The sequence below is a fragment of the Eubalaena glacialis genome, chromosome 13 (genome assembly GCF_028564815.1).
Source record: "Eubalaena glacialis isolate mEubGla1 chromosome 13, mEubGla1.1.hap2.+ XY, whole genome shotgun sequence".
Classification (NCBI taxonomy): domain Eukaryota; kingdom Metazoa; phylum Chordata; class Mammalia; order Artiodactyla; family Balaenidae; genus Eubalaena; species Eubalaena glacialis.
The window spans coordinates 22,039,398-22,064,559 of record NC_083728.1 but is presented as its reverse complement, the minus strand read 5'-3'; the positions used below and the strand labels follow the sequence as shown (position 1 = coordinate 22,064,559).

The following is a 25,162-nucleotide window of genomic DNA, read 5'->3' as shown; positions in this document are numbered from 1 at the left end:
AGTCGTTATAACAATCATCATTTCTGTCCTCATCTCAGCCCCCCGTGTGGTGAGTGTGCAGCCCATGGCTGCCAGCTCACTATTTATTCTTGCTGACTTCCAGCCATGAGTTCTGCACCGGCTATTTCCTGTTCCAGGAATCAGGACAGGGTGCCCCGTGCTCCCCACAGGGGTCAAGAGTCTGAGTCCCAGGGGGTCAGCACAGCCTGTCTACGCTGCGGGGAAGGGGAAGTACAGGGGGAAAGAGTCCCAGGCCTCTGGAAACTGAGCCTGTCCTGCACCCTGGGCTCGGAGCCCTGCCCCCCAGAGTCACCTCATTCAAGGCCACCCTGCAATGAGCAAGATCTACTGCATGCGGGTACAACCCTCCACAGTGTATAAGTGTGTGAGACCCTTTGTAGCTCATGAAGCCTTGGACAAACTTAACCACCTTCACAAGTGCTCCCTTACATAGGGGTGCAACCATCTAGAGCATTCTTTCTTTCACATATGTTTGAAAATTTTTAAATTAAAAAATTTAAAAATCTACATTTGTATATACATTTTATGCAAAAATATATACATTAATATATACATTTGTATATATATACGAATATATATATTTGTACATATATGTGCATATATATGTATATATATTTTTTTATATCCTCTTGATATCATGGGTTTGATTTTTCCTAATATTCATTTATACTAAATTCCAAAAGGAAAACATTTTGTTGGGGACAATATGAGAAATTTGAATATGAGCTGGATATTGAGTAGTATTAGGAATTATTTTTAATTTTTTTAGGTGTGCTTAATGACATTGTGGTTATTAGGGAAAATGTCCTTGTAGTTAAGAGATGCGCATTAAAATATTTACAGGTAAAATATGAAGATCTGTAATTTACTTTAAAATACTTCAGGAAAAAAAAAAAGATGAAACATGCCAAAATGTTAAGATTTATTAAATCTGAGTAATGGGTATGTGGGTTTTCATTATTCTATAGTCTCTACTTTTCTCTATGTTTGAAATTATTCATAAAAGAAAGTTTTTAAAAAGTGAAATAATTAAATCATGAAAAAAATTACATAACTTGCTAAGTTAGAGATGTTTGTACATATCCCTCTGAAATCCTCTCAGAGCCATTGGGTCCCTCAGGTCAGGAAATGCTACATTATGTCCCTGGGCCCATTTTATTGATGAGGAGACTGAGGCCTGGAGAGAGGAAGCAGCTTCCCCATCTGCCACAGTACCCAACTTGCCAGTTAAGGTGGGGGTCATGCCTGATTCAGCCCTTGACCCTGGACCACACCGAGAGATGAGCTTTTGTCTGCTGTATTGGAGCTCAATCACAGCTCCAGTGGTGCTACTCCCCTGCTCTAGAACCTTCCATGGCTCCTCATGGCCTCATGCAGAAAGCACAAATTTCTCAACCTGGCACTTAAGTCTCCCCAGGATCTGCACACTCTTCCAGCCTCATTTCATATACTTTGGGTTATGACCTGAATTGTGTCCTCTCCCCCCAAATTCATATGTCGAAGTCTTAACCCCCTAATACCTCAAAATGTGACTGCATTTGGAGATAAGGTCTTTAAAGAGGTGATTACGTTAAAATGAGGCCATTAGGGTGGGCCCTAATCTGACTGGTGTCCTTGTAAGAAGAGGAAATTTGGACACAGACACACATTGGGAAGACCATGTGAGGACACAGGGAGAAGATGACCATCTACAAGCCAAGGAGAGAGGTTCAGAAGAAACCAGCCCTGCCAACACTTTGATCTTGGACCTCTAGCCTCCAGAACTGAGAGAAAATAAATTCCTGTTGTTTAAGCCCCCCAGTCTATGACACTTTGTTAGGGAGGCTCTAGCAGACTAATGCACTACGTCTCTCCTTGTCACCAATGGCCCAGCTGGAATGAGTCATCCGTCATCGTGTAAATTAGCCTGACCCTTTCCCACCTCCCCACCTTTGTTCACACTGTTCCTTCTGCCAGAGGTTCCCTTCCCTCTCCCCTCTCCATCTGGTGAAACTCTCCTCAGCTTTCAAAGTCCAGCTGAGATGCCACCTCATCCAGGAAGACATCCCCCCTGCCCTCTATAGAGACCTTTCTCCCACCCCAGGTTCCCCCAGCAAACCTAGGCCTCTTTTAGATCCTGCAAGACTGAGGGCTCCTTAAGGGTGTTCACTGGGTCAAACTCTTTATATGCCAGTGCTCAGCACAGGACGGGAGCCAATAATCTATGTCAGGAATTGACCAATCAATAAATGGTCAGAGTAGGGCCTCTCAAACTGTGGTGTGCTAGGGATCTTGCTACAATGCAGACTGTGGTCCAGCAAGCCTGAGATTCTTCATCTCTCTCTAGCTCCACGTGATGCTGATGTATCTGGTCCCCAGACCACACTTTGAGTAGCAAAGGGTTCAAGCACTCAGGACATTCCATACTGGGACACAGTGACCAGTTCAAGTGTCTGGTCCCCCACCAAGCTCTGCCTGGCACAGGGCCCTGCACACAGCCAGGGCCGGCTGAGCACACAGATGCTGGCTGAGTGCACTGGAGTGATGGACAGCTGTCCACCTGACCTGCTTTCACCTGGGAGGCCCCTTGGCCCCAGATGCTGCCCTCATCTGACAGCTGGTGCCAGGAATACCATCGTTAGCATCTCAGAGCCTGGCTGGAAGCTGCGCTGTTCACATTGGGTTATGATCTCAGGAAGAAATGGAGACAGCAGGTTGGGAGGTGGTGGGTGGGTGGTGTTACCCAAAGGCACTGAAAAACTTCTTGTACCTTCTGAAGCACTCACTCCAAGTCTTGCGGGGGGCGGGGATGCTAGTAATTTAATTGGCAAGCAATTTAAAGCATTTTTAAAATATTGAAATATATATTTTTATATGAAAGTGTAAATATAATTCTTAATTATAAGAATTATAATAATGTATAGAAATTTTAAAGACAAAGATTTTAAAGATATGTACAGAGCAACTGAAAGCTCAGGGTGAGGTCTCAACCCCTGGGACCCTATTCCCTCTCTTCTGCATCGGGGCTTTTTGTGAAAAGCCCTCTCCAGAGGCTCTGTGCCTGTGGCTGGCAGACTCATGGCTCCAAAGATGTCCATTCTGGAATCCCCAGAGCCTGTGGATGTGCTAGCTTACCTGGCAAAGGGACTTCGCAGATGTCACTAAGGTAGGACCTTGAGATGGGGAGATAATCTAGGCCTAGATTATCTAAGTGGGCCCAATCTAATCACATGATCCTTAAAAGTAGAGACCCTTTCCTGGCTTCAGCCAGTCAGAGAAAGATATCAAGATAGATGAAGGGTCAGAGGTATGTGCTGTTGCTGGATGTGAAGGTGAAGGAAGGGACCACAAGCCAAGGAAGGTAGGCAGCTTCTAAAAGCTGGAAAATACAAGGTATGGATTCTCCCCTAGAGTGTCCATAAAAGAACACAGCCCACTGACACCTTGATCTCAGCCCAGCGAGATCTGGGCTTTCTAACCTATAGAACTGTAAGATATTACATTTACGTTTTTTAAAGCCACTGAGTTTCTGGTAATTTGCTATGACCACAATTGGAAATGAGTACGTAACTCCCACCCTCAGAATGGGAGCAGTCATTCACACCTTAGTGCTGATTAGTCTCTTTCCTGAGAACAGATCTTTGTGGAAAGTTTGGAGCTGAAGGGACCTGAGGAAAAGAAAGGAGGAAAGCAGGTGAGGGAAAGATCCTAATGGGGAGCCTGGGATGCCTGCTTCACACGGGCTGGCCTGGAGCAGATCTTGATCTTGGAGCACAGACTGGGGACTGTTTCCGCTACAAGGAAACTCCAATGGAAGCAAAGAGACCAGTGAGGATACTACTGTAATAGGCAAGCAACTATGCTGGTTTGGCCCTGGGTGGTGTGAAGTCATCAAATTCTGTATATAATTTGATGGAAGAGTTGACAGGACTTGCTAACAAATTGGATGTAGGGTGTAAGAGAAAGTCCTCCAGGATCTAGTGTTCTAGGAAAGACTAGTAGGCTGGGAAGGGTGCAGGGGGGTGTGAAATCAGGAGTCCATCTTTGGTCATGTTAAGTTAGAGATGCCTGTTAGACATCTAAGTAGAAACATCAAGTACACGGATGGATGGATGAGTATGGAGTTCATGGGCAGAGTCCAGGCTGGAAAAATAAATGTGGGGGTTATCAGTGTAGAGACAACATTTAAAACAAATATTCACCAGTGAGACAGGATGAGATCGCCAAGGAAGTGAGTCTAGGGGGAGAGGAGAAGGGGTCCAAGGACTGAGCTTTGGGGAGCCTCCGAGGTTTCCAGGTTGAGAGATGAGGAGGCGGCAGCAAAGGAGGCTGAGAAGGTGTGGCCAGTGAAATAGGAAGAAACCCAGGTGAGAGTAAAGACTGAAAGACAAGTTGAGAAGGCCTTTCAGTAAGAAGGGAGTAGTCATCTGTGTCAAATGCTGCTGACGGGTCAAGGAGGATGAGGACTGAGAATTGACGATTGGATCTAGAAACATGGAAGTCATTGGTGACCTTGAAAAGACCTGCTCCAATGTCAAGGTGGAGGAAATACTCTGATTAGAGTGAGTTGAAGAGAGAATAAAAGGAGAGGAGGTACTGAGATACAGAGCACAGACAACTCCTATGTGGGGTTTTGATGTAAAAGAAAGGTGAGAATAGGGGCCTAGAATGGGTCATTCCAAGCTGGGCATGCTCTTATGCTGATGGAAATGGTCCAGTGGAGAGGAGGAAAGGTGATTATGTAGAGAAGAGAGGAGAATCTTGCCAGAGGGATGTCTTTGAGTAGGTGGGGAGGTGCAGTGTACCAGTGGAGGGATTGTTCCCTGTATCTGGAATAGAATGCTGAGGGGGTGGGTACCGATGCAGGTAGGTAGCTAAATGGGGTGGCAGAGTTTGTGGACTTTCCTTTTGATTGCTTCTACTTGCTCAGTGAAACAAGAAGGAAGGTCATCAGCTGAGAGTAAGGCTGAGGGAGATGGTGGTGAAGGTCAGAGGAGGGAGCAGGTGTGAAATCGTCATTCAGGAAGGACAGTGGGGGCACCTTTCAAGACTCTGGAAGAGTAACAGGATCCATGGGCACCAGTGGTACCCACTGGAGGCCAGTGATCAGGAATCAAATGGGCAACCAGTCGGTGTGGTTATGTGGATTTTCTGGCTTTGTTCAGCTGTAAAGGTGCAAGGGGGGAAAGCAGGCAGAGAGTTGGATTTAACTGAGGTTGGGATTTCTCCAGGAAAGTACGAAGGCAGAAGAGAAAGGCAAGGGACGTGAGAGTGTTTAAAAGGAAGTGATCACATCGATGAGCCATGGAATGGAGGCTGGGAAGGAGGAAGTGGGGACATGATGGAGGGTGGGGAGGGACAGTGAAAAGGTGGTTGGATCAATGGGTTGAGAGTTCTGGGGGACAAAAGGGCTATTGAAATTGAGGTAATGTGTGATCTGGGAAGAGAGACATTGTAATGAGGGAGGGAGCAGTGAGTTATGCGGGACGGCCATGGGAGGAGTAGCTAGGGTAATGAGGACAAGATCGCTGATGAAGAGGAAGTCAAGGAAGGGAATGGAAAGAACGTCCATGTGGAGAATGTTCATTCACTCCAATATTTTTGAGCACCGACTATGTGCCAGGCACTGTTTGGGCACTTGGGACCCATCAGTATATGTTGCAAGCCAAACAAATTACAAGAGAGTAATTGTGGAAAGAGTGACAGCGAGTCAAGTCCAATGTGCTTCCTCTCCTTCTCCTCTTACACAAGGAGGAGCATGAGGCTCAGAGAGGGCAAGTGACTCTTCCAAGGTCACACAGGGAGCTAGGGGTAGAGCTGGAACTAGAATGAAGGTCTCCAGCCTCTAAGAACAGGGACTTTGATGTATAAAATCTAAGCTCTTGTAACATGACAGCCCTAAAAGGATTGTGAGATTCTGTGTACATTAATATGGGAATAAACAGCATGAGCTTCAACAATGATGACCAAGAAGATGACAGACAATGCTCCCCAGGAGCTTCAAAATGACAGAGCAATGTCCCCACAGACGTGTCCTGCAGAGATTTAGAAGTCTATGAAATAAAACAGACTTGCAGAACAGTCAGTTCCCAGAAAGCACGGTGGTTTCTCTTGCTGCCAGAACTTTGCACATGCTGTTCCCTCAGCTTGGAACACCATTCCCACCACTTTACATGGATAACACCTACTCATACTACAGGACTGAGCTTCACATTGCTTCCTCCACCCCAAGCCTGGGCCAGGGGACTCATCTGTCCTCCCACAGCCCCCTGTACTGCCCCACAGTCACAATTTTTTTACACTGTATTGTAATAACCTGTTGAATTTTCTCCACCATTAGAATACAGGCTTCCTGAGGGCAGGCTTGGTTCCCTGCTGAATCCTCAGTGCTAAGCCCAGGGTGTGGCACACAGCGGTGCTCAATAAATATTAATTGCAAAGATGAATAAATATTAAACAGGAGTGATAATGCTCTCAGTATTGGATGATGTTAATGCCCAACCAGACCCCTTCATCAGGCCAGAGCACCCATCCCCCAGAGACTGTAATTATTGGCTGTAAATTGGCTTAGAGATGTCCCCTTGTCTGAAGCATTGCCCTCGGCTGAACTGGATCATGGGCTCACCTGCATCCCCATCCCAGGATCAGGCTGCAGTTGATGACTGACAGATCCAGGGGTACAAAAGTCAGCCCCTGAACCTTAAGATGGAACCATCTCTGTGATGGAATTCATGCTACAGGAACCACCCCCCATCCCCCATCCCCCGCCCCGGGGAATCAGTCCACATCCAGGCTTAGCTCCTCCCTTGCCCTGCCCTGCTTCCCTTACTCCCCTTCGCCTGAGAGCAACCCTCAGTAAAATAAATCACTTTTTCAAGGATCCCTGTCTTAGGCTCTGCTTCTAGGGAACCTGAACTAAGACATCCACCTTGATGGCCTCGCTGAAAGTAAGATAGAAGGATGGATGGATGGATGGATTGCTAGAAATTGCTTTAACCTCCTTCATTGGAAACATATGGAATCTGAGTCCCAGGGAGGCTTGATCCAGAACACAGGTCTCTAGGACTTTCCCTGCCTCCCGTATACCCACCCGCATCTGAGGGTACTCAGGGACCCCAGTCCCATTCCCCATCCCCACAGCTCTTTCCCCTCCACCTCCACTTGCCCCTACAATCCCTGAGGACCTGGCAGGCATGCTATCCTGGAATGGAAGATCTCCATGCTCAGAGCCCCAAACCTGGGCTCAGGCCCTGGGGGCTCCTCATTCAGAGTGGGGCCTTTTTCTGGAGGGCCTGCAGAAGCTTCTGGGAAGCCAGGCTTTTCCTCGGTCAGTGGGTCTGAGTCAGCGTCTGGGCCAGATGTTTTGGTCTGAGTTGTTCCAGCTGGGGAAAGAAAACAACAAAGAGTGTTAAGCAGAAGATGGATTTTCCCAGGGAAAATATTTTCTCTTTCACATTCTAATAGTAACAGCTTACAATATTGATCTCCTTCTATGGGGCAGGCATCGTGCTAAGCTCCTTACTTCTGGTGTGTCTTTGACCCTCAAAACAACTTGAGGAGGCCGACGAGATCCCCATTGTATAGACAGGGAGACCTGGACTTAGAGAGGTTACGTCCTTGATCAAGGTCACCCAGCCAGTGCGTGGCCAAGCTGGGGTGTAGACTCAGGCCATCTCAACACAATCACAGAACCTTGCTCAATTCCAGGCCCATGAGACCTCAAGCCTTTTGACATGCCACCCCATGCTCTAAATCCCTGAGACTGAGCCAGCCCAGGTTGGTCTCTGTCCCTGACAGCCTGTGCCACCTTGTCACCTGATCACATGCAGAGAACAGTTCCCCTGCCCAGCTGAGCGAGTGGGCAACTTACCTTTCCCCAAGCACTTGTCTCGGTTGGGTTTGGGAGAGTAGAGTGAACACAAGACTTTCCAGGGCCCGTCATGCTGGAACGAGGCTTTCTCCTGGGTCACAGGGCCTTGCCTCTGCCACTTTAAGAAAGAGAATTTGAGCCCAGGAGTGGGGGATGTGTTTTGCTGGGGCCTGGCCACAGGCTTGGGAAGTCTCCCATTTTCCTGTTGGGTCCTCTCTTCCATCTTGGTTTCAGGGGCTGGAGGAGCAGGAGGGGAAGCTGGGCGCAGCTGGGCAGAGGATGCCTGTTTTGGTCCCGGATTGAACTGGACTATATTCTCTGAGTCTCCCAGAGGTCTCTGTGTCTCGGAGGGAGCTGGCTCTTCTGAGACACCGGGTCCGAGGCCAGAGGCACAATGCAGTGGGTTTACAAGGACGCTGAGGTAGGGCTCTTGGGGCTGGTGTTCTGAGTCTCGGGTGGGAACTTTACGATTAACCTTTCTCCTCAAGTCCCAAACACAGGGTTTCTCCCCCGAACTTGCTGGCTTCTCACAAGTCCATTTTTCCAAAGAAGGCCCCCCATTGGCCCCTGAGAGAGGCAGTATCCTTTGAAAGAAAGGGATTTCCTTCTGTGCCCCAAAAGGATACCCACTGGATGTCTCCACCTCCTTACTGGGAGACCCTCCTCGGTTCTCTTGGGAAAAGTCCAGGAGAGCCACATAATCTCCCTCCAAGTCCTGGCTGGCCACTTCGTCCATCCTGAAGCCCACCTCCCCAGGCCCAGCTTGCTCCACTTTGATGAGTCCTGGATACTTGTCCCCATGGGTCCTGCCCTTGCCCTTGGCCAAACTCTGGGCAAGTAGCACCTGGCTGCCTGGGGACCTGGCCTGGTGCAGCTCTTGGGGGCTGCTCAAATCTAGTGCCTCTAATTGAAGGGATCTCCAGGCTGGGGAGAGGACATTTACTGCTTGGGGTCTGTCATCCACAAACTCTGGGCTGGTTATTTTGGTCCAGGGCACAGGGGCAATCCCACCTTCTGAAGCTACCAGGCAGTTGTGTAGGGGACTGCCCTCAAAGTCACTGTTGATGGCCTCCAGCCAGGCTTGGGTGAAAAGTATAGGGTAGGATGACTCAGGAACAGGCTTCGTGTCCACTGTGTGGAGGTCCACAGAGAGGTACTTGATCATGATGCAGACGGACTGCTCCTCCCGGGGCTCAACTTGGAGGTAGAAGTCACCTTGGCGCAATAAGAGGGGATTGAGGGATGCCAGGTGGACCACAACCTCATCCCGCAGGCACAGCGGCCAGCCTTCATGCAGGAAGAGGTGGTGTGAGTAGGGGGTCTGCAAAGAGAAGGGGATGGCATCAGAGAATCTGGCCCTGAAAACCCCGCCCACGGGTTTGCTTCCTTCCCTCTCCCAGAAGGAACCCTGAACAGGTCGGGGACTCAGGTGAGGCAAGAAAGGTGCCTAGGACACAGCATCCAAGGAGGCCCCACTCTCAGCATCCTGCAAGTCACACAGCCCCAAGAGGGAGCGCCTCCTTAAATGTTGTGCCTTCCACGCCTCTGGCTCACCCTAGTCCTGGTCCTGACCTTGAAAATACTTGCTAGCCTACTGCGCCAAAGGAGAAAAGCTCTGAGTGCCAGGCACCAGTTAGCAAGCGCCTTTCCCATGAGGATCGTCCTGCTGGCTTCCTTCTCCTCTCCACCTATCAAAACTTCTCTCAACCCAGCTCAAGCTAAACCCTCCCCTTTAGCCAGGGAGACATGGCTTCCAAGGTCTGAATCACTAATTTGTGCAAATGACTTAACTTCTTTGAGTCTCCATTTCCCTATTTGCAAATAGGAATAATGATACATAGTGGTATCATCGGGTTGGTATGAGGATTAAGTTAGATTATAAATACATTCATGTTTTTTGAAAAACCAACACAATGCATAACATATAATAAGTAGATGTTCAATAAATATTATTTCCCTCTCCCTTTGACAATATTTACCTTTTGAAAAATTGTATGATTTCCAGTTTTTAAAAAAGGTTACTTACTGCCTTTATTCCATTCTCTAATTTGTAAAGTAGAGAGATTACAGAGTGAAGTAGAAATGCTACTAAGTGAGAAGTTAGTTAGGAAATCTGACCCTGCCATGAACTTGCTGGCTGGCCCTGAAAAATCATTCTGCTCTTCTGGGTCTGAAAGTCAGACCCAGAATATTTATCTGTTTGTTTATTATTTATTTATTTCCCATTAGCAGTTAACAACACGGCAGGTGAGGCTAAACAAGAAAAAAAAATTTTAAACACAAGGTGCCAGCAATTCTCTATATAGGTAGACACAGCAAGTCATCCTGGGGCCTCTCCAGGGGGCTGTCAGGGCTGTGCAGACCCAGTGTTCAACAGTGACACCATGTGGCAACAACAGAAACAACAACTCCACCAGACTGACAACAGGTCTTTCTCTACCTGACTTTTGGAAAAGAGTCTGATCTGATTCCTACAGATTGAATAAGCCCTGGATAATCTCATATAATTTGGATGTGTATACAGGAGACCTCCAGAGGGTGACACTAAACTTCCTGTTAATTAAGCAGGTGTTTCCTGGAATTATTAATTGGGGAAATAATGTGATCTGACCATACTTGTACCTACCATATTGATAAACCAGTTCATTTCAGTTACACTGCAGATTCGGCTGTCTCCAAGAAGCTTCATATCCATAAACCCCACGAGTCTGTGTTACTCCAGCCTTTTCACATAGCCTTCTGCTGTTTTACAACATCCTTTTCATCACCTTCTCAGTGAACAAGACGAAACAGCCCAGAGGTATTTTGCAAATAGCAAAGCACCATAGAAATGACTGTTGCGATCATCTTATTTGACTCTCAGTAACTCAGTGGTGCAGGCAGTTCAGGAAAGTTCCTCAACTTTACAGATGCGGAAACCGAGGCTTAAGAATTGCCTCATAGTCACAAAGCTGAAAAGTAGCAAAAGCAGGACTTGTGCCTAGACTTTCACATTTGGAGTCGGCTGTATCTGTCCTTAGTCCCTCTAGACTTCATTGATGGTGGCTGTCTTTCTGGGTGCTGGTGGTTATAAAGGCAGACTTTGAGGCTGGCACATTCTTATTCCAGAGGGAGAAAGGAGACAGTGGGAAAGTAACAGCCAGCAGCTACTGAGCAATTACTTCATGCCAGGCTCTGGGCTAAGCTGTGTGTATCATCTCGGTGAGGTACATACATCCTGTGTTATTAACATTCCCACTTCCTACATAAGAAAACTGAAGCTCAGAGAGGTGACATAGATCCCCCAACTTCATAGTGATGGAGACTGGATTTGAACCTGGGGCACCTGACTCCTGAGGGCATACATTAATCCCACACTACTACCCCCTGCTCTGAGGCGACACGAATTCACCTATAATTATGATTAAAGTTAAAGATAATTGAAAATAAAGAAATCTAAATGTTGTGACCCTTGTCCCTGGAAGAAATGGGGAAAGAGACAGTGCAAATGCAGATTTAATGGCCAAATAAAGGAAGCAGGCAGTTGTACAGCTTGTCAGGGAGAAGAAATAAGGATGGGGAGGATATGGGTTAAATAATGTCAACATGGATGTGTGGAAATTGGCTGCAATGTTTCAGTGAGACTCTTCCTTCTCCTAAAAGAACAGCAAATGTGTATGGAGCTATTTCTGTGTGTCAGGCACTGTGCTAAGTAGCTTAAATGAATGATCTATTCCTTCCAGTTCCAATCATCTCTAATTCTGGCTCCTAAGCCTGAGCTTTTAGCTGTTACATTCAATTTCTTTCTATCACTGAAATGACGCACATGGTCCCTCTGCTTATTTGTCCTCCTGATGTGCCAGGTCCCCGACAGGCATGACCAACTCAGGAAAGGCTAGTAGGACCTAAGATGCTGTTAGCGATGCTTGACGCTGGGGCAGTAGGGGTGGGCACTGAATAACAGAAGAGTAGGGCAGAGTCAGCAACTCTGTGAAGGGTGTGGGTAAGTTCTAGCAGTGGGCATCTGAGGCTTTGGTCTCCAAAGGCCTCTCCCCACCCTTTCTTAAAACAGTCTCCACCCTCTGAGCTTAGAGGTAGGCATATGACTCAAGCCTGGCCAATCCTGGTATCCCATTCCTCTGGCTGCAATAATTGGTCCAAGCATGGACACAGGATCCAAGCCTGGCCGATCCTGGTACCCCATTCCTCTTGCCACAGGGATTGGTCCAAGCAGGGACACAGGACCCGAGCCTGGCCAATCAGGATCCTTCCTTGTGATTTTCTATCTGCAACTGATGGGGAGGAGTTCATTTTCCTCTCCAGAGTAGGATTTTGATCCTAGTGCTGCCCTGGGCTCCAGCCTTGAGAAACACCTAGCCTGTAAGAATGATTCTGGCAAGCAGTAGAAGCAGAGACAAGAGACAGAAAGAGTCCTCGAGGAGTTTGATCCGTGGAACATCTCGGGCCTTGGTCCAAATCACCCTGTCCTGGTCTGAGTAAGGATCTGTCATTTGCAGCCAGTGAGTCCTGCCTAAAACACTTTTCTTTCCCCTTTGCCTCAGGAGAGGCCTCCCTGAGATCTGGGTTGAAGGAGTCTCCAGGGAAGAAAGTGAGAGTCCTGATGCCACGAGGGCTCCAGGGAAGGTCTGGGACATTCTCTACTATTTCCATTGAAGCTGCACCACTTCAGCCAAGACAGCCAGATGATGCCCACAATGCCAGTTCCTGGGGGGCCAGAGAACCCACAAGGCTGGCCTCCCTCCCTGTTAGTCAAAGTGCAAACATGATTGACTCCTAGATGTCAGAGGGTAAAGGGCCAAGTGACCTTCCTGTCCATTTGTGGGGCTGAAGTCTTTTTTGGAGCAAGCAGTGATACCTGAAAGCCATCCCACGTCCCCAGTTCATGCTCTTCAACAACACACTCACCAGCCCACCTCCTTCTCTGCTCACCTCCAGCCCCTGGCCTTCTGGGAGAGCTTGTACCCCGGTCCCACATCCCTTCTGACTTACACAGGCTGCTTCACGCACTTGTTCACACAGGCGCTTGGCAGGGATCAGGAAATCCAGGAGGAAGTTCAGTCCATCGCCCCGGAAGTCAGAATCCAGGAGACGGAACACCTGACCCAGGATGGTGGGTGCTGTGGCCTCAAAAGGGGGATAGAGGCCCGCCAGGGCATGCTGGATGGCTGCATCCAAGGATGGGGGGTCCTGTGGGGGAAAGGAGGAGAGGATGAAAAGTGATAGTAGCAATAATAATAAGGGTAGGGGCCACTTCCCCTGACCTTCCTGGCCTCAGATAACTAAGGCTCCTGCTAACTCTGAACTCCTCTGCTACACCCTACCACTCACACACCCCCTTCAGCCACACTGGCCTTCTTTCCTGTTCTTCAAACATACCAGGCACAATCCCATCTCAGGGCCTTTGCACTGGCTGTTCCCTCTACCTAGAATATTCCTCCTTAAGACATCCTCATTCCCTCACCTCCTGCAGATCTTTGCTCAAATGTCATCTGCTGATCCAAGGTGGAGTAGAGGAACAGGCGAAGGAATCCAGGTCAGGGCCAGAGGGAAAGGAGAGGTCAGCATGCCCAAATCTCGCCACCTGGCTGACCTGCAGACCTGCAGACCTGCAGTTTGAAGCTGAGCCACCAGCGAAGCCCAGCCTAGATGAGACAAGCCCCAGTCCACATGCAGACGCATGAGTGATAATGAGTGATTGCTGTTTTATACCACTCAGTTGGGGTGGTTTGTTACACAGCAGTAACTAACTGATACAAGTTGATATGATTGATACGAGCTCCATCTTCATCTATCCAGGATGCCTCCTCTAGATGTTTATGGGGCACAGACCATCAATACATAAATCTAACTCAATACCCTCCTAAGCCTACTCCTCCCCCCACATCCCTACCTTAGTGATTGCCTCCCCATCCAGTCAGACTCCTAAACCAGAAATCTGCTCATCATCCCGCCCCTTCCTCCTGCCTCCGCTGCCCACAGACAACCCTCAGCCACATCCTATACAGTCTTCTCGCCTCCATCAGCTCACCAACCCACTCTCTCCGCTCTGTTCGCCTGCTCCGCCCAGATCCAGGCCCCCATCACCTCTTCAACTGAATCACCTCCTCACTGGTTTCCCATCTCTAGTCTCCCTCCTCTCCAACATTTCTCCACCAGGACCCTTGGGTGATCTTTCTCAAATGCAAACCTGGCCTTGTCAGTCTCCTGCTCAAAGGTTCGCCACTGCCTTCAGAAAGCACCCGGCCTCACCTCCAGCCTCACTGCTCTCCCTAGGCTTCTGCCACTATGACACACACGTTCCCGCCCTTGCCTCCAGGACTTTGCACATGCTGTTCCTTCCTCCAGGGATGCCTTCTACTTCCATTCCCACCAGGCTAACTCCTTCTCGTTCTGCAAGATCCAGGTCAGCCTTCGTCTCTTCTAGGAGACTTTCTCTGATCTCCCACTCCCACCCTAGCTGGATCAGGTGTCCCCATTTCTGGGCTCCCATGGCAAATCCCACGCTGATTTTTGTCTCCCTCAGTGGACCCCGGGCTCCCTGAGGACAGGAGTGGTAAGCAGAATAATCCTCCCCCCACCCAATGCCCACATCCTAATCTCTGGAACCTTACATGGCAAAGAAGAATTAAGGTTGCAGATGGAATAAAAGTTGCTAGTCAGCTGGCCTTAAAGTAGGGAGATTATTCTGGATTATCCAAGTGAGTCCAATCCAATCACAAGGGTCCTCAAAAGTAGAAGAGAATGCAGAAGGGGCGAGAGTCAGAAGGAAAGGTGACTGTGGAAGAAGTATCAGAGAGAGGCAATGCTGCTGGCTTTGAAAACGGAGGCAAAGCCAAGGAATGTGGGCGACTCCTGGAAGCTGGGAAAGGCAAACAGATTCTCACTGAGAGTCTCCAGAAAAGAATGCAGCCCATCAACACCTTGATTTGAGCCCAGCGAGGCCCATGTTGGACAGCTGATCTACAGAGCTGCAAGATGACACATTTATGCTGCTGTAAGCTACTAAATTTGTGGTCATTAATTTCAGCAGCAATGGAAACTAACACAGCTGGCACTGACTCCTATTCTTCTAGGGTTTTCAGTGCCTGGCACAATATAGGTGCTCAGTAAATGTGGAGGGATAAATAAAGTGTCCCTCTCTGAATCACACCTTTTCCATCTGTAAAATAGGCAAGTGGGACAAGGCCAGAGGGTCCCAACCAGGTATGGTACTAGGATCCAAGGGTTGTGATTTTCGACTCTTAAAAAAGCCTGATGAAAGCCATTCTGGTTGCCCCAGACTGGCTGCAAGTTCTGAGTCTATCTATCGCTGAAGGATGTAAAGGAAGATGAGAATAAACAAGAATCCAGCATAAAGGGAGCTTATTTAGAACAGAAAAATCACTTTTATAAATGAGGCCCCTGGAGACAGGGAAATAAAGACTTTGAGGGAGAGGAAGAGAGCATGTCTCCATCCCAGAAAGATTCTAATGCCAGGAGGCTGTAAAATAGGAGACGCTAGCCCAGGGCATTTAGACAGATGTTGGTGTCACTGCTGTGTTCCCAGCACCCACACAGAGCTGCGCACAAGGTAGGCCCTCCATCGCTATCTATAGAATGAATATATGAATGAAGGAATGAATGAATGTCTACAGCCCCCATTCTGAAGGAAAGAGTGTCCTGGCACTGTCACTGGTAAGCCCAGAGGGGACACACACACACACACACACAAGTGTACAAGCCCAGGAGGGGCTACTTTCACATTGAAGTCGGGGTGCGGGTTCAATTTGGCAGAACAGGGAAAGGCTCATCTGGTCTCGTGACCTCTTCCAATGCCTCACCTCCCTCCAAGCAAGGCCAAACCCCAAGCATGCCCAATACCACCTCCCCTCCCGACCATGTAGTACTGAGGACAGCAGTGAGGAGAGGAAGTTGGGGGACCCTATCTGACATCTCTGACATCCGTGAATACATAGACACACTAAGTCAGTTAGGCCAATACCCCTCCCCTGCCACATCCCTCCCCTCTCCTAGGTTCTACTTCACTGTGCTGCCTTGAGTAAGCGCTTTCCCTCTCTGGGCCTCTTTCCTCGTGTGCACATGGAGTTGGGCTAGCTCTATTTTGTTTTGTTTTTGGAAATTTAATCATTCACTGTCACCTTCATGAATGTTAGCATAGCTGAATACCTTTTGTACTATTATCACTTACTGTTTTTCCCCAAATCCACTTACTTTAAAAAATGTACATAATTGCATTTCAAATGGAGACTCTATGTCACCATACTGGTTATGAGAATGTGGCCAGACTGCCCGAGTTCAAATTCTGGCTCTGCCACTTACTGGTCATGTGACCTGGCAAGTTACTTGCCCCTCTCTGCTTCAGTTTCCTTATCTTTAAACCTGGAGATTGGGACTTCCCTGGTGGTCCAGCGGTTAAGACTCCACACTCCCAATGCAGGGGGCCCAGGTCTGATCCCTGGTCAGGGAACTAGATCCTGTACACTGCAACTAAGACCCGGCGCAGCTAAATAAATAAATAAAACAAAGAAAAACCTGGAGACTGTCATTGTACCTGTCTTAAAGAGTTGAGTGAGGTTGAGTGAGAGAATACATGTAGATTCTCTGCACAGGACTAGCACTTAGTAGGTGCTCTTTAAACAACAGCCATCACTTCTATTTTTGTAGTCAGATTATAGTTACTATTATATGGATATCACTACTTTAAATGGAAAAATCAGTATCAATTGGCATAAATAGAATGTAACTCCAAAAATAAATCAATGATGCATTGGGTGGTTTTTATTTATTTAAATATATGTATTTATATTTTAAAAATTTATTTAAATATATATTTTTATATTTATTCATAAGTATATTTATATGTATGATTATAATAGCTATGTATATATCTTATGTAAGTATATATTTATATAAATAATTTAATATAGAACTATAAAATAATTACACATTTATTATATAAAATCTATTTTTACCATTCAATTTCTAGAAAAATAAACTATTTTTAAAAGAAAAAGTAATGGATAAATAACAAGGTCCTACTGTATAGCACAGAGAACTATATTCAATATCCTATGGTAAACCATAGTGGAACAGAATATCAAAAGATGTGTACATATGTATAACTGAACCACTCTGCTGTACAGCAGAAATTAACACAACAACTATACTTCAGTAAAAAAAATATTGACAAGAAAAAGTAAACAATGAAAAGAAATACTACCATTAAATTGTAGGGACATCTGGTGATCTCCTGAAAGTGAAGACATCTCTCTTTCTTCCAAAAGGAGATTGCCACACCCTAGAAAGGTGTTAAAGACATCTTTTCACCAGAGGGAGACTTTCTCCCTGGGTCCTCAGAAGATCAGAGGAGAGTTCAAAAGAGACTGATTCTTACCACACGATTCCATGTTATTTGGTTTTGGTCTGTGACCACCTGTGTCTCAACTTTGGTCTGCATTCCAACTTCCGGAAAACAGTGACCTGCCTCAGTTTCCCCATCTGTAAATGGGGATTCTAGTTCCCATCCTGCCTTGCTCAGATGACTATTCTGGAGATAGAAGGGGATAACAGATATAGGAGTCTTAAGAAAAGTAAAGTTGTTGCTGCTGTTGTTTTTGCTGTTGTTATTTATTTTTACTCATCCTGTCGGACAAAGCTCAAGTCTCAGCCTCTGTTTGAAGACATCTTTCCCCTCCTGGTCCCTTCCTGAATCCACAAGGGTCACCCCCATAATAATGACAGTTTCTAGGTGCCTGCTATTCACCAGGCCCTCTACTCACATTCTCTTTCTTGGCCACACAACCATCCTAGGGGCAAAGCAGGAACATCCCATTCTGCAGATAAAGAAACTAAGACTCTTTATCTGGTCCAGGATCACAGAGAAGGGGAGAAAGACAGAGCCAGGATCCAATGCAGGTCTGGATGGGTCAAGTCTACCCTTTGCCTCTGTCCCTGGGTGTCTGCCTTGGGGCCACCACCAGCCACCAGCCTTGGAGGCAGCCTTCCCAGCTGTCTATCCTTCACTGTTTCAAGTGGGGCCCAATAATGATGTTTACCTCTCACAGACCAAGGCTTGCAGCCTGGAACGCCTTGGCTTTCGCACACTGGCTCAGCGGGCCGCACACTGTAACCATATAAGGGGCAGCCAGTAAAAAGGAAGAATGTTCCAAGTCAACGGGACTCCGAGCTCTTGCCCAGAGCATTACCTGCTACAGGCCTGAGCCCCAGGGGCTCATAAGCTGTCCAAGTATTGGGGGAAGCACACGGTGACGAGGCCCAGGCGGCTGCAGGGAGGAAAGCTGGCTACTCTCCACTCAAAATCAAACGGGCAGCCCAGCCTGGGACCACAGGAACCCAAACACCATCGGCCAGACGTGGGCCCCTCAAAATGATTTCCGTGAAACTTAATCGACATGTTTCCATTCCTCCCGCATGAGCGCAGCCCAGCCGGGACTTTAACTGTTCCTCGACAGGAGCTGAGGCAGGAGATGGTGTGAAGCTGAGAAAGAAGAGGGTGCCACAGGCCAGAGCCAATCTGAAGCCCTTCAGCCCCCTCCCCTGTGACTCAGGGCCAGAGATGGAGCCCACCAAGGGGGCTGGCGCCTATATGATGCTCACAGACCTTCTGGACTGACCCAAGGAAACTTGTATGGTGCCAAAGGACACAGAAGAGTGTCTGTTCCCAGCAGTCCTGTCTGGGCAGGGGAGGAGTGGGAGTACAGGTGTTTGTAAATTTCTGATCAATGTCTTTGCAATGAGCCTCTATTATTATTGTGATCTTAAGTCTTATCAAGTAAAATAAACAAGTATAAAGTGCATAGGTTGATGCATTTTTACCTCTGCATGTACCCTTGGAACCACTACCCAGATGGACAGACAAGATTTCCGCCACCCCAGAAAGAAGCCCCCTCCCAGGCCAAGCCCCCAGTCCAGCAGTAACTACTCTTCTGACCATTGGAATTTTTAAAAAATTTCCCATGCAGTGTGATCTCCACTGTGTAAAAATGTGTGTAAGCCGAGAGGCCATGAAATAAAGTGTTAACTGCAGTTACCCCTGAGGGCTGTGAGGGACAGGGGCCTTGTAAGTCACAGTTTTAATTTTCCTCATAGTTGCTGGATTTTCCAAACGTTCTGTTACCAGACTGTAGAGCTCTTATAATTGGGGGTGGGGATATAAAAGTGTGATTGTGTGTGTGTGTTTTTAAGTCTGGTTCCCTTTTTAAATCGTCTCACCAGATGTTGTTAGTTGGGCCTTCTGAGAGGTGGGCTGAACTCTTCTTAAAGGTCCAGATTTATCCATTTACTCCAACAGGCAAAGATTTTAGCATCACTTAGCATCGACACCTCCTAGCTTGGGAAGAGAGAGAACTGAGGAAATCTGAGGTAGGCAGTGTCCTAGGGCTACTACCTTCAACCCCTGCTCTCCTCCGTGGCAGAAACGCCTAGGGAAGGTGAGATTCCACCCTTGACTCACTGGGTTATCTTAGCCTCAGTTTCCCCATCTGTAAAATGGGACCATTGGGCTTATCTATCTCTAAGGGCCCTTCCAAGCGGGGCCTTTCTAGAATTCAAGGTACAATCAGGTTCAGGAAGGTTTGGAGCTGTGATGGTTCCCAAATGGGATCAGTTAACCCACAGTTGGTGAGAAAGGTTACAAAGGTCTGTCTCATCCATCTCCCTACTCAGGTCCAGGGAGGGTCTAAACCAGCAGCCACAAATACAAATACCTACGGGGGCCTGAGAGTTGACATGGAAGACGGAATTGGTCCAAGTGTGAGAAAATAACCCCTCTAGCCCCTTGGTAAGTGGCCCCTGACAGTCGGCCTCAGTGTCAGGGAAACAATAGGGAGTGGTGGGGCCTGGGGCGCACACCGCATCTCATCAGCTCCAGCCAAGAGTTGCCTTTGCCCAGCATTGCCAGGTCTACTGAAATTTTAGTAAAACCTCCCCAAATTTTAAAGGTTGGCGAAACCAAACACATCTGTGAGCCAGATGCAGCCCAGTGGGTGTCAAGCTGCGACCACCAGGCTCAACTACCAGGGGCCCTCCTCTTGAACTTCTCCAGGATGGAGAGTCTAAACCCAGCGTTCTGTTGCTCTGGCTGCCAGGAAGTTATTGCTCACATCCAACTAAAGCTTCTCCTGCTTTAAATCCTTTTTTGTGTGGGTGGAAGTATGAGTGAGAATTGGCTCCTTAATAAAACCTTTCAGAAACTGGCAAAACAACCCAGATGCAGTGAACTGAGAAGCAGGTGGGCGTTAGAAGACCCACATTCAAGTCCAGCTTTGTTATGTATCATCTGTGTGACCTTGAGCAAGTCAGTTCACCTCTCTGGGCCTTAGTTTTGTGTTTGTTCCTTTCCCTCTTATCCCTTTTGCCTCTGCCCTGGGGTTCACCATCCCCCACCTAAACCACATAAGGATAATAACAATTTTACTAGAGCTTCTTTTTACTGGGCAAGGCTTCTGTGGCATGCCTTATCCTAAGAACTTTTTGTACATTCTTTTATTTCATCTTCCCAACAACTCTATGGGATGGGTATATTTATTCCCATTTTACAGATTAAGAAACTGAGCCCAAGTAAATGGTAGAGCTGGGGTATGAACCTACCCACATAACTCCCAGTTCCTCTGCCTCTCCCCCAGCCTCCCTGCCACCAGGCCAGGCTCCCCTTTGGCCACGACAATAGTCTTTCTAACACACAGATCCAACTGTGACCCTCTACTGCTCAACGATTTTGAGTGGCTCCCCATTGCCTGAGCAACTCAGCCTGGCATTAGTTGCCCATCAATCTACACCCAGCATACCCTTCCTATGTCTAATACACACAACACTGTGGCTTGGGGCTTCCCAAAGACCCATGCGTCGCGTTCATGAGTTTTTCTTGCTGTTCACCTAACCTAATTTATTGTTTCCTTAATATTAATTCTTTACTTCATGTTAGTCTTTTTGTCACTTCATTTTCAACTTAAATTTATTTGTATTTATTATCATGTGATTGTGCTGTTTAAATCACTTCCTAACACCCATTAAGTTGAAAAGCTATATAAAAAATGTGTATTTAAGTGCCATCAAAAGTCTCCCCTCCTAGGACCCATGGTGGGTTCCTCACTTTGGGAAGCACTGCCTGAGCTCCCACTCACCCCTCTCCAGACTGGGTGAGCTCCTTCCCACCCTTCAGAGCCCTGCTGGACCCGCATCTCTTTTTCATGGTACATGTGCTTCTAGGCAAAGGGACGGACTCCCACTACCCATCATACAGCACAGAATTCTCAATGAATGGTCTGCCTTCACCAGGGACTGCAAGCCCCCCAGGCAGGGAGCAGGGCTGACTCATCTCCAGGCCCTGATCCTTACACAGGGCCTGGCACACAGTAGGTACTTTGGGGGACCACCATGAGGTAAGTACTTTGGCAATGTTGAATGAACTGAATTGGACTCAATCAGTTTTTCTCAAAGCATGCGATGGGATCACAGGTGGCCCACAAGACGATGTGGGGAGGCCACGAACTTGACGTGAAATCACAGTAAGAAAGTTACTTCAATTCTCTCCCAGTCCTCTTGATGACACCAAAGAGAAAGTTCAGTGCCAGTATATCCTGAACACCTCTCAGACACTTAGTTATTACTCCTTTTAAGAAAAAGAAAATCGTCCTCAGGCTTAGAATCATCCATAGCCAACTTGATCGAGCCAGAATTTTCTAACATATATTTGCCTTCATTGTATGTATTTTTACAGTTACTTTCTATTTATGACAATGAATACTGATTTTTCATGGTCATGATATAAAATTTCCTATTTAAATATATTTTTCAGTTTATAAAGTAAGTTGATTTAAAGAAAAATATTAAGCAAATAATAAGTAGTAAATTTTATAACTTTTTTATAATACCTTATCCAGTAAGTGGATATGCAAAATTTGTTATGATGATACTGAAATTTCAGAAATGTGGGATGGGATAAACCCTACATCCCTGTCATAAGATGCTCTGACCTTGGGCTGCCCCAGAACACTAAATAGCCATTAATCAAATTGCCCCACAAACATTACAACTGTGATGGGTACCATGAAGGAGAGATATACAGCATGCTAGAGTGAAAGTCGGGGGATCGGGAAAGGCTTTCCTGAGGAGGTGACATTTGGGTGGAGATTCACAGGATGAATAGGAATTCATTAAGGGAAGGTGTTCCACTTAGCAGGAACAGGATGTGCAAAGGCCCTGTGGCAGGAGGGAGCACGAAACACAAGAGGCTCTGAACCAAAGTCAGAGTGGCTGGAGTATAGAGGTGATGCCAGAGAGATGGGCAGGTGACAACCTTTAATATTTAAAGACAAAGGTGGGAGGAAAACTTGTCCCTCACTCCCATTCAGAAAAGAGTTGTTCACCCTTTGAGAGGAGCCACCCAGTGCCTGACCCTTGATCTGAGGGGTCTGGGGTTCAGCAAGGAATTTCTGGATTCGAAAGCTAATAATTGGGTTAAGTCTGAAGCCAGGCATAGTTTGGCAAACACCACTTGGTGCAGGTGGCTCTGGGGTGGCCATGACAGCCGAGTCAGGTTCAGAATTCAGGCTATCCTAACTGCCACTTCCTGGTAGAGTGACCTTGGGCAGCCAGTTAAGTTCCCAGAGCCCTGGGTCTCCATCTGTTGGGTGGAGACACCAGCAGGTTTACTGTTAGAGTAGGTGTGAGTTACGTGATCTCCTGCATGTAAATTGCCCAGCTCAGAGCCTTGCCTGTGGTGAGAGGTGAATAACCATTAGCTTATGATGATTACTGCCCAGCAGCTCCAAGAGTGACGTGTGTGTGTACACCTGCCCTGCGGTACACGGATTTAGGAGCCTGGTTTTGCAGTATGTCTGTAGTATGTATGCAGGTGTATGCTCATATTCCAGCAATCTGGGAGAGCAGGTGAACATGGCTCGTGTGTGAGAGGGCACGTGTATTCAGCCGTGTGAGTCAGTGGGAGCATGTTTGGATGCTCTCTGTGTGTATGTGTGAACATGTCTGTATAGAATTCTGCGTGTGCACAAATTCAACCGACACAAATTCAACCTGGTCGATCACAGTCAAGGGGCTAAAGCCACGACCTGTCCCCACAGCCCTTTTCCAAATCCCTACTGTTCCTGTGAACCGGCCTGGGGCTCCTCGGCCTGGCTGGAGCTGGGCTGAGATTCCCTGCTAACAGGCTTTTCTTTCATTTTCTGTTACCAGATATTGACACAAACACAAACACACAACACCGCAACCTTCTTGAGGTGCCAGCCCAGGAAGACATGGTGTGGGGTATTGCCTTCTATCCTCCCCCTCCCCTAGGCCTACCTCCCCACCCAATTCCCATGGGAGCACCTCATGTCGGGCCCATGTGCAGATCTGACACTGCTGCCCTGAGTCTAAAGGAGCAACACCACCCCAAGTTTTGGTGAACAATTCCCTCCTCTCCACTCTGTACCCTAACCCTCCTTGCCCTGTGCTGCCTGACTGGGCTGAGAGGGGACTTTAACCCCCATCCCCATCCAAACTCATGTGGCAACAGTGGGCATATCTGACCCTCAGCCCCAAGTCTGAAATGCAACACCACCCCAAGTTTGTCCAAGGTCCAGAGGTAGGTTTCCAGCTCTGATCTGTGCTATGGGATGGGGCAGTATCAAAGTTTACCGGACATCCAATCTTATTCCATCCACTTCACACACGGACAGATGGCGAGGACATCGTTGCCAGAGGTGGATTCCTGCACCCTCCACCCTTCCCCTGCTGGTGGAGGCAGTTAAGCACAGACCCCTAGCCAGGAATTGAGGGTTGTCTCAGTGTCAAAGGTAGGGGGTCTGCCCTGGACACCCCCTCGAGGGCTCTGCCCCATCAAAAGGGGACAGAGCAAGGTGGTCCAGGCCTTGGCAGGCGTTACCATGGTGACGGGGTACAAGCGGTGGCGGCGGCGGCGACTGCTCCTCTCCTGGGCGACGGCTCACTGGGTCCGGTCCGCGCGTCGGTCTGTCCGGTGCAGCCCCCGGCCCCCCGCCTAGCCCTGGGGCGGGCGAAGCGGGCTGGCCCTGGGCGCCGACCCCTGCCTCATCTCCGAAGGGAGCTGGGAGATGGTGAGAGAGACAGAGAGAAGGGGTGCGGGAGAGACGCGCGGAGACCGAGACTGGAGACAGGGAGAGACGGGAAGAGCCGCGGGCGGCGCCGGCCGGGCCATCACCGAGGGCGGCCGCAGGGGCGGGGGCTGCTCCCCGCGTGGGACCCGGCGGCGGCCAATGGCCGCCCCTCGGAGCCGGCGCCTTTCCCCCACCCCGCCCGCCGCGGCGTGTGATGAGAACCAGACGCCCCCCTCCCGGCCCAGGGCCGCGCGGCTGCCAAGGGGAACTCGAGCCGGCGCTGCTCTTCTCTCCTTCCCCGCGCTCCCGCCTCCCTTGTCTCGCAGCCCGTCCATCCCCGGGAAGCGCCCATTTTACAGAGCGAGGCTCCAGCGCAGTCCAGACACTGGGTGAAGCGCGTACTGACTTCGGATTCAGAACAGGGGTCGAATCTCTTCCTCATGCACTTGCCTGTTGGGGCATTCCAGCAAGTCACCAACTCTTATAAGTCTCAGTTTCCTCATCTGTAAGATGGGGATGCTGATGGTGATGGTGATGATGGTGATGATAGTACCTGCCTCTTAGATTTGGTGGCGAGGAGTAAGCATATGTCCCAACGCCCTTCCCCTGTGAAGCCCACCTACACCGCACCATGACCACCCAACTCGTGGCTTAGAGATGATGGCGGCTGTTTGTGAGTTCTGGTCTTGTTTCTTTCAAATAGTGACTGGCTGTGTGACTGTGGCCAAGCCATTGTTCCCTGCTAGGCCTCAGCTTTGGAGGGAGACTGGGAAACTAGACGGTAACTAAAGTTATTTCTGGTTGGATGACTCTCGGATTCACCCATTACTTTATCAAACATTGTACGAAGCACTGAGCCAGGGCAAGACAGAGCCCCTGCCCTCAGGTAATGTACAACCTAGTGGGGAAGATTGTCAAGAAACAGAAAAACAAAAAAGTAATACCTGAGTGTGGGAACTGCTAATAAGGAAACAGACAAATGTTAGCATTGGGCACAGTAGGGGGATCAGCCTAGAGCTGGTGGTCTAGGAAGGAGGAGAGAAACCTAGATCTAAAGGGGGAAGGAATTAGGTGAAGAGTGGGGGATGAAGGGGGAGAATCAGAGCTCCAGGCAAAAAAAAAAAGCATGTACAAAGGCCCCGAGGTGGTACTAAGCTTAAAAAAATTGGGAGTAAGTGAAGAACTGAAAGCAGAGTAT

General features: G+C 48.2%; 1 protein-coding gene across 1 annotated transcript in view; it reads right to left on the bottom strand.

Moving 5' to 3' along the window:
- KIAA1755 (KIAA1755 ortholog) overlaps positions 1-24,299 on the bottom strand; it is a 42,081-nt gene extending 17,782 nt beyond the window's left edge. The window contains exons 1-5 of the mRNA XM_061209814.1: positions 24,023-24,299; positions 23,791-23,954; positions 12,860-13,057; positions 7,871-9,191; positions 7,185-7,382 (exon numbers count right to left, since the gene is read on the bottom strand). Coding sequence (XP_061065797.1) covers positions 7,185-7,382; positions 7,871-9,191; positions 12,860-13,057; positions 23,791-23,954; positions 24,023-24,299 — 2,158 coding nt within the window. The remainder of the gene's footprint in view (positions 1-7,184; positions 7,383-7,870; positions 9,192-12,859; positions 13,058-23,790; positions 23,955-24,022) is intronic.
- Between the last annotated feature and the right edge of the window lie 863 nt (positions 24,300-25,162).